The 9,659-nt window shown below is 32.8% G+C and overlaps 1 protein-coding gene across 1 annotated transcript in view; it reads right to left on the reverse strand.

The window, feature by feature from the left end:
* Positions 1-5,395, reverse strand: part of LOC111989224 (uncharacterized) — a 25,686-nt gene extending 20,291 nt beyond the window's left edge. Inside the window, exons 1-9 of the mRNA XM_065783030.1 lie at positions 5,000-5,395; positions 4,433-4,843; positions 3,946-4,270; positions 3,216-3,471; positions 2,909-3,125; positions 2,462-2,814; positions 1,798-2,334; positions 1,618-1,686; positions 328-1,527 (exon numbers count right to left, since the gene is read on the reverse strand). Coding sequence (XP_065639102.1) covers positions 328-1,527; positions 1,618-1,686; positions 1,798-2,334; positions 2,462-2,814; positions 2,909-3,125; positions 3,216-3,471; positions 3,946-4,270; positions 4,433-4,843; positions 5,000-5,395 — 3,764 coding nt within the window. The remainder of the gene's footprint in view (positions 1-327; positions 1,528-1,617; positions 1,687-1,797; positions 2,335-2,461; positions 2,815-2,908; positions 3,126-3,215; positions 3,472-3,945; positions 4,271-4,432; positions 4,844-4,999) is intronic.
* Positions 5,396-9,659: the final 4,264 nt, after the last annotated feature.

Genomic DNA, 9,659 nt, shown 5'->3' on the forward strand with positions numbered 1-9,659 from the left:
CAAAAAAAAAAAAAAAAAAAAAAAAAAAAAAAAAAAAAAAAAAAAAAAAAAAAAAAAAAAAAAAACCAATTAGCTAGTTAAATTTTAAAAATTACAGAACAACATTGTGAAAAATGAAAGTGAGAAATTTGATTTTAGTGAGGGTGCAACTAAACTTTCGAAACTGACTTGTGTGATGCCCAATATTAGAATTAAATACTGAAGACTGCCATAATCAGAAAGATCAAATGAATCAGATACCATAATCCCATCAAAGAGAATTTCTCACAGCCAATTTTAATTTTAATTTTTAATAATATCAGAAAGATCAACTAGATTCATTATCACCTGAACTCAAGGCCCTTGCTCTCCATTATTGTCAGAATAAGAGCCTGGTTTCCAACATAGTCCACAATTTCGTTTCTGGCAAGGTCATCTCTTACTAATATAACCTGATCAGCCCCAAAACCAATAATTTTCCCGTCATCATTTCCACCATTTTTGAATATAGATATAAAAGCATTCTCACCATTCACAGATTTAAGCAATACTGGAACTTGACCATCTATCAGACTTGTCTCAGGCCTTAACGTATCAATAGATAATGGAAAGAAATGGTAAATAAGGTTAATAACACTCTGAGCTAAGTTCAAAATTCCAGCATGGGTTCGAAAGTTCTGGCTCAACTGAAAAACATCTGCAATTTGTTCTTTCTTTTTTTTCCCACAAGCACCATCATTTCCAGAGCCCAGTAGAAACTCCTTATAGAATAGGAATTTTATATCCTGAAACCGAAAATCAATGCCCCTTGCAATAGTCTGTGCTGTATCACCCGAAAAGACAAATCCTTCAGCAACATTTTTACATAAATATTTGAAAAGAGCAACTTGCCTCATGCTAAGATCCTGCACCTCATCAATATATACAAAATCCATATTGTCACCATCATATCTACTAACTTTAAGTCTGTTATGAATATCAATCACCAAATCAGCTAAGTCAAATTCACCCCTCTTCATCTTTTTCCTTTCATATTGTAGAAATATATCAAAAATTATTTCTCTTTCCTGCCTGCTTAAAGTGGATACCCGGCGCTCAGCCAATAAAAGGTAATCCTCTAGACCAAGTTTATCATCACAGCTTTCTCCTGCTGGCAGCCCACCCTTTATGTAAGACATTATCTCAGTGAAAACAGTAGAAGAATCAAATTTCTTGGTTTGTTCATTATTAAATCGGGGCCAGTAAGATGACCTGAATCTCTCGTAATTAACCTCCTTTGTTCTAATAAAAGTTTTTAAGGCCACTGATTTTGAAGCTCTTTTCCTGCCATGAGAATGTCCAATTGCCTCAGGGAATCTTCTAAAGAACGAATTGCCTACTGTTCCATCAAGCATCATCAAGAACTTATGGAAAGTTAATACAAGGGGATACAATTTTGTTGGAAGATCAATAAAAGAATCTGGTATATCTTTAAATTGTAACATCTCATCAATTTCATCCAAACCAGTAGGTGTGCTTCCCTCTGACGCATCCCCAACACAGGCAAACCTGTACATGTAAAAGGAAATAGTCAAAAACAAGATAGCCTTCATCATGCTAATGCACAAAATTTGAATATAATGGTAATATCCAACACACAGGAATTTTGATAAAGGAGAATAAAGTACAGTGTTTCTGTTTCCTAATACAATATTAATAAATGAACTCCTGAAATATCAGCAGATTCAGCATTAGAGAAAGTAATGCTGCTTTTAGTCTTTAATAATTATTATTTACTATATCACATAGTTTGTCCTAATGATTTACTTATTCATGCACCTTTTTAAGTGACAAATTCGCTGTTTAATAGCATAACACAGTTTTGGGTTTGCTGTGACAAAGATTTGGTGCAAGACGGCTCCCTTGGTCCCTCCAACTCTTTCACCATCCTCTTTTTTCGGGAAGATTTCCACCGTGGAGCAACTTTGGGGTTCATGAAATCCTTCTGAGGCTATATGATGAAGCTGCTCTTTCTGAAATAGTTTTGTAGTTAATACAGTAGTTTTTCCAGTTCCTGACCTTCCAAGAATGAAACAACTTCTATCGAAAAGGATTACTTCCGTTTCCTGCTCCGACAACTCAAATGGAAAGTCCAACTCCTTACCATCACAGCGAGAGAGCAAGTGGCTCACTACACCGGAGGACAATGAGTAGAATTTCATCAGTGTCAAACTGTCACTCACCATGGAGTTCTCAACAAATGTTCTTCTACCAAAACAAACATCATCTGAATCAGCCATATCTCCATTGTAGCTACTATTCTTGTAACGGACAAAGTCGAGGGAAGTTACCCAACTCATGGGAACTTCCAAATCCCTACATATAGGAAAATAAAATTTGTAAAAGAAAATGATAAATAAAATGGAGAACTTTTTTGCACAAAGCAATTATTACTGTATGATTTAGAGCTTTAGATCTACCAGAATACAGAAAATGTACATACCCATCAAAACATTTCGCCTTACAACGGTTAAGATAATCATTTGTATACTTTCCAAATAAAGCATCAAGACGTATAGCCAATTTTGGAATATCCTCCAAAGGCAGAATGTCCCAGACCTTCAACACCTGTATGTACCATGATTCTTTCATTACGTCAACTGAGCAAATAATATACAGGTCTTTAACCTTGAATTGCTTCAACATCCCTGACGTGTTGTCATGAATTAAGTTACATTTCTTATTCTTTGGTCTCCAGCCACTAGAAAGCCTCAGCAATAAATTAATAACCAACTCTTTCTTTTCAATTGATCTCAGCTTTTTAAATGACTTCCTGAAGCAATCACTAAAGAGAACCTGAAGAAATTAAGGAAAAGAATTAAAATACAAAAGTAAACAAATATTCCACAATAGGTAATATAATAAGGGTTAATCATGAGATGATTCGTACCTTCCACCGAGCACTTTTAAAAAGTATACTATCAAAATTAAGCAAGTCATCATATTCATTCAGCTCCCTCTTGACCTCCAACATGAGTTTGGCCAAGTTCTCATCTTCATCAGCACTATAAAAACACTGACGATCTTTAGCATCACAGACAATTGACTTCCAGACAGATTGACTACTTAAAAGGGTTGTTTCATTTCCCAAAATCCAAAGACAATGTCTGTGACAGCATAAAAAATGTAGTAAATAACAACATAAACATAGGAAAGTTAGAAAACATCTTGTTAACAATGTGCATTTTAAGCCCTACCTGGCCCTTGTCAAAGCTACATTAATTCTACCATGATTGGAAGCAAAACTAATTGATCCATCACTATTACATCTTACAGTAGATAGGATTATGATATCTGCTTTGCCACCTTGGAACCCTGCAATTGACTTCACCTTTACTGCAAATCCATCAAGGTTTTTGTACTTCTTCCCAATTTTCTCTTGGACTGCAATAACTTGCGCAGTGTACGGAGATATAACACCAATGCTAAGCTTCTGCTTTGAGCCATTCCATTCTGTTAAGGAAAATTAATAATATTAGAGGAAAGAAGAACATAATGCCTCAACTTGATGAACTATTTTTCAAGAGAGGAGAGATAATAAGCACGGACTAGTGGTGGTTATGTATAGAGAAGAAGCTGAAAGGATGTAGCTATATCTGTGTTGATTTTACTGTAATGTTCTAGTAGATAAAATAGGTATTATTAAAATTAATGTAACTTCGATATTATTCAAGAATCTATTTAATAATCTTCAATTATTAGTTTAACTATTTCCTTATTAACACCATTCTATTCACAGAATAAAATAAAAACATTGCAGTAGAAAGATGAGAAATATGAGAAACTCAAAAGGGCCAGCTTTGTTTGCATTATTTAGTAGATTATCATAGTTTGACAATAAAAATCAGATTCATGAATTTTAAAAAATAGGACAATGAAACCACATTCAACTTAGAGACATTAACACCTGTCTCACCAATTATATACCTTTATACAGATTATTCACTAGTTTTATTATAACAGCAACTTCAACCATATTTTTCCAGCTATGGTGAACACCATCCAGTTCTTCTATTCCGCAAGAAATATTTATGAACGAATATGAGCCAAATATTTGACCCGGAAGATAGCGTTTTGCAAGACCACTTTTAACATTTGGTGCATCCACAATCTTATTGCCATAGAATTTGGAATTAGGGAAGAAACTTATAAGTGGATGCATCCTGTACTGGATATTCAAAAAGTGCTTTGAATGGCCCATAAGACTCAATCGTTCAAATAAACTTCTCCCGAAGCCAGCTCTGGCAGAAACCTATTACAAGAGCAAAATAGCAAAATAAAAATACATTAAATTCATAGAAAAGATATACACAATCATACATGAAAAAAAAAAAAAAAATGATGTTAAAAACTTTCATTAGGAAAACTCATGTTTTAACTTAGTAAGAAATATGACCAAGGAGCATTTACTTACATTGCTATTAACCATTGCAGGTAACTGACAGTGATCACCGAAAAGAATAGCATGCCTAAGGCCAGGCAGTTGTAATGGTATGATCAGTTCACACTCTTTCAATTGTGCGGATTCATCAATGACCAAAAATTCCAGTGGTTTCATATTAAGTGAATGCAGCATATGAGAACTAGAGGCAGTGCAAAATATTAAAGAAGATGTCTGAAAACAGAATTTCTTCACTGAACTGGGATCCATAGCACTTGGAAGATCAAGTGCATCAAGAGCCGTCAGCAGGACCTTGAGAATGTAAATGCATTCACCCCTTTTCATGTTCAGCAAGGTTGATATACTATTAAAAGAGTTATGACAACTCTCAGTATTCTTGGCATGAGAAAATTGCACCAGCAGCTCTTCAGAATTTATGTTATTCTGAGACAACAAAGTTTCAAAAGTATCAAGTAACTTCATAATTGAAACCATTGTTTCAAAATTATGATCCAATATGCAGCTGCGGGCTATATGAGTACAGAAAATAGAGATCGAACTTCTTAGCAATAAGGCAATTGATCTGAATCTTTCTATTACATATTCAAGAAAGGTTTTACATTCTCCTTTGCTATAATTCTTCACAATGTTGTGCTCTTTCTTTTCCATCAATTCACCATCCATGAAAATATGGTATTGAGAAACGCACCCTTCAAGAAAGTCAATCATTGAACAAGAGCAATGCCTTAAACCTGTCAATGGTCCAAGCACCTCTAAAAGCCTTTCAACACGGTAATTCAAATGTATCTCTTCAATGTCTGAAGCAACTTCCAACAGGTCTTCGCTCCCCAAAAAGAGAATATTACCCAACGAACATAACAAAGCATCACTTACTGATCCAGCTTCAGATGAAGCTTTCACCAGTTTTAGCAGATGACATGCTGCTTCTGTAATTGCAACATTTGTTGGTGCACATACAAGTGTCCTACAACTCATTCTTTGGAGAATAAAGAGCAAGATACTTAATGTCATCGTCTTCCCTGTCCCCGGGGGACACCATATAAGTTCAACTGATGACTTGTGATAACACTGAAATTTATGAAGAGAAGCAAGAACTGCCTCCCTTTGCGAATCATTTAGCTTAAACAGTAAAGTTGTGTAGATTTCTTCATTCTGGATAAAATCATTTTCTCCAGAACATAGTGAACAATTTTCCTCAGCCTGTTATTCATAATTAAAATGTCATTTTAAGTTTTTATGTACTTAAGAGTACCTGAGGAAAAACAAAAGCTAAACATTTAAATTTGATTGCAAATTCTGAGAAAGAAAAGAAAAATGAAGGACAAATGGAAGAAAATGTTATATTTAGAGTTATTGAATAAGAAATTATGTAAAAGAGAGTCGATAAGTACCTTAAACCAGAAAATTGGGAAAACGTATTTATTTGTTTTTATATTTTTAGTAGATATGATAGAATTTGAATATATGGCATTGGTTCCACAATGATTAGGCTTTATCATCAAAATAAGACAACAATTGAGTTTTGGTGTAGACAAGATTACCAACAATGTATTAGTCCGACTAATACATAAGAATAATCATGAGTTAGGTAGTAATTAATAAAATTCCCTCCAGAATTATTTTTAATCTCTCCTCTCTGATAATAAAAAAAGTAAAATTTTATTTAAATAGCTTAGGTTTATACAAAAAATTTACTTCCTATAATGCTCAACCAATGTAAAATCAAAAACATATATCAAAACATAATTCACAAGGAGATTTCCAAACATCTTACCACATTATTTGTGTAAAGCACTTCCTTGACGATTGATAGATTTCCAAACGTGTGCAGTGCATTCCATATATTTCGGTTTGTTGTAATGTTCCTCAAGAAAACCACAAACTGTGGTTTATGGACTTCAATGCAACATGATGCTTTGACTTTAAACTCAGTACATATCCCTTCAGTGACTAATGCTAAAGTCCATGTTCCTCCCTCTTGTTTTAAGTCAGAAATAGTTTGAGGCTTGCTATCTGTGAAAACTAAAATGTCTCCAGGGAACATTTTGTATGGCTTACTACTACTAGACTTGTACATCCACTGGTCAACCTTAACATCATATACACATTCTCCACATTCCTGAAGGGAGTTTACACCGGCATAAGGTGCTGAGGATATGGAGTCCAAACTTGAAGACAGTTCCGCACGTGTTTCGTCCAAAAGGGAAAAGATAAATGAGCCAAAGTACTGTTGCACCGACTGAAATGATTCTGGTATTTTTTCCACCTATAAGAATGCAATAAAAGTTTTTTTTATTTAGATTTCATTATAGAGCAATAGGTTTATTGGGCTTCTCGAAGTTCTCAGTAGGGAGATAAAGGAAAAAGATATAATAGGCGAGCAACACAAATGGACAAAAAGGGCCACACTATTTTAGGGAAAATGCTAAATCTATTAACTATTATCATTTTTATTACTAAAATGTTACATACCCAAAAATGAATTTAAATGGTGTCAGATTGTTAACAAATGCCTTAAAATATAAATATAAATATAAATATATATATATATATAATATTTTATTATTTTTATGCATTTTTAAAAAAATAAAGTTAAACTATATACATATATAAAAAACACAATCATAATGGATTTGTGTATGTAAGCCAATGTATTATTAACACATGTATTTTATTTTTTGAAAAGTGTGAATTATAATTCATAATTGAACATTTATTAATTCTGAACACGGATCCTTTTATGTTATATTCTAAATTAAACAAATTTTTAAGACCTATATAGTAAACATAAGCTTTACTATTAGGAAGAAGGATACCATGTTAGAATACAAGTAACCATCCTTTAACATGAGGTGAGTATGTGAGGGAAAATTATTAGGTATGCATTCATGTGAGAGGAGGGAGTACGCATTTTTGGTACTCCGGAAGTACACTATAATTTTTCATATGTGAGAGAGTGGTTACATGTATTGAATATGTGGTCTACCCATAAATGAGAAGGAATTAGAGAATTCAATTGGTGGTAATGTTATTATAGTGGACCAACTCTCACTGTGATGCCAAATTGCTTTAGTTCTAAGATATGAATTAAGTAGATAAGGCGAATTTTTGAATCAATACACATAATGACCCAACAATTTTTGCAATAATTTTTTTTTTTATTTTCTAATAATACACCTAGACCTAGAATATTTTTCATTGTAAATATACAGGCATATGACATATCAATATTAGTATAAGGATAAAATTGGATCATTTTACACTTTTCAAGGATTTGGTTACTACTATTTTGAAACTTTAGGAATCAAATTGAAACGTCAAATGAACTTCAAAAACAAAATGTTGTGTTTGCCCAATAAAAAATACCGCCCATAACTCATATATAGAGCTAATTATCCAGCCACAAATATTTAGTTTACAAAATTTATTTACAGTTGCTTTGAAAAATCATTGATTGATTAAAATGAATTAAAATAGAAATTCAATCGAATTTAGATTAGAAATCTAAGAACTATATATAATAATGCATGGCCCTCTTTTTTCCTTACCCTTTTTGGGTGCTTTTTTTATTTTTTATTTATTTGTATCTTTTCGTTTTTTTGGGCCTAGATAAGCCCAATTTATTGGAAGTCTTGAACCTCTATTTCTTTTACAGTAGGTTTTATTTATTTATTTATTTATTTATTATTATTATTTTTTTTTGGTGTCATTGTTTTTCTTTTTGGGGTTATAAAAATAAAAATCATAAAATCACTTTTTTAAAACTTGGAAATCAATATGCGATCTATCTGAAGTATTCACTTCTTTGACTGATTTAAAAATGGTTAGATGTTATGCAATACAAAAATCTAATCATAGTTGAGACTACATGCACAATTCAGATATGCACGTCCACAGTCCACAATATCATGTAATGTACACACCCTAAACGTAAAGATTTTAAACAAAAATACTATCAGGAAAATATAATTTGTGCTTCACAACAATAATGGAAAATAAAATTTATTAATGGACGCATCTAAAAAAAAAAAAAAAACTGACCTTGTTCATATAGAGATCCTCGTTTAGAACATCTTCAAGACACCACGAAAAGACCACATCAATCAAACTAAGCTTGTTTGGTTTCTTCTTCTTAGAACATTCACCTTCCATTTTTTTTCACTCTCTTTCTATGGCTCCTTTAATTTATCTCTCGTAAACTTGAAAGCCTAAAATTGCATCAAACACATTATTGAATCATCTCTTCTAGCTAAGCCATATATAGTATGCAACTCGGATTAGTTGAAGAGCTCAAGTTTTACTTCCTCCTTATCGGTATATATGTGTTATTTATACGGACAATGAGAAGCCGAGGAGGTGGAAAAGTGGGCTTCCAAAAATGGTTGTAAATGGAGAGTGTCGTTTACGTGCCCGATAACATAGGGAAACTGAAGGGTTCTGACTGTGGTTATATACACGTATGCATTGCTCACTTTAATTCTTGGTTAATATTTAATGTTGTTAATGCTGGAGTAGTGATGTACGTGAAGGGTGATACTTAGGGACGGAGCCAGAAATCGAATCTTGAGAAGAAGCTTAATTTAAGCTCATCCACTTTCATTATATTCATTAAGTTACAATGAAGTAATACTAATTTCATTAAAGTAAAAATATCATTTATTTATTTATTTTTAAGTTGCCCTGTTGATTTCATATCTTACAAACATACTTTACTAGAAATTAATCCCTAACCAAATAAATATGCCCCACGAACCAAAACAAAAAATATAAGTAAATTTTAAAGCAAACAAATATTTCTTAAAAAAAAAAAAAGTTAACAAACAAAAAATAATGTCAAGTAAAAAACATATTATTTACAGTTAGTGGGTTACAGCCATTACCCATTATCTTGGTTTTAGAAAAAAATTATTTTTTTATACAACCTGTAGGGATAAGGGTCCAAAATCATACATTAGGCCTTGGGCTTTGCCCGAGGACGTTGACAGGTCCGAGGAGGGATTAATAGTTATGAGGAGTTCCAGTTTAGAGTATTATAAGTAGGAAATGAATGGGAGGCGGTCCGAGAAGGAATTCCTCCTTGGGTATGATAGATATCACTCAGATGTGTATTTCAACGATGAATGTAACATTCATGTAATCTCTAATGATAGAGACGTGCCTCATGAACATACGAGAAGGAAGGGAACCCAAAAATATATAAGGAAAAGCTGCTACCACTGCATTAAATGCACTACAGCTG

Source organism: Quercus suber, unplaced genomic scaffold (genome assembly GCF_002906115.3).
Source record: "Quercus suber isolate HL8 unplaced genomic scaffold, Cork oak 2.0 scaffold_326, whole genome shotgun sequence".
Taxonomy (NCBI): Eukaryota; Viridiplantae; Streptophyta; class Magnoliopsida; order Fagales; family Fagaceae; genus Quercus; species Quercus suber.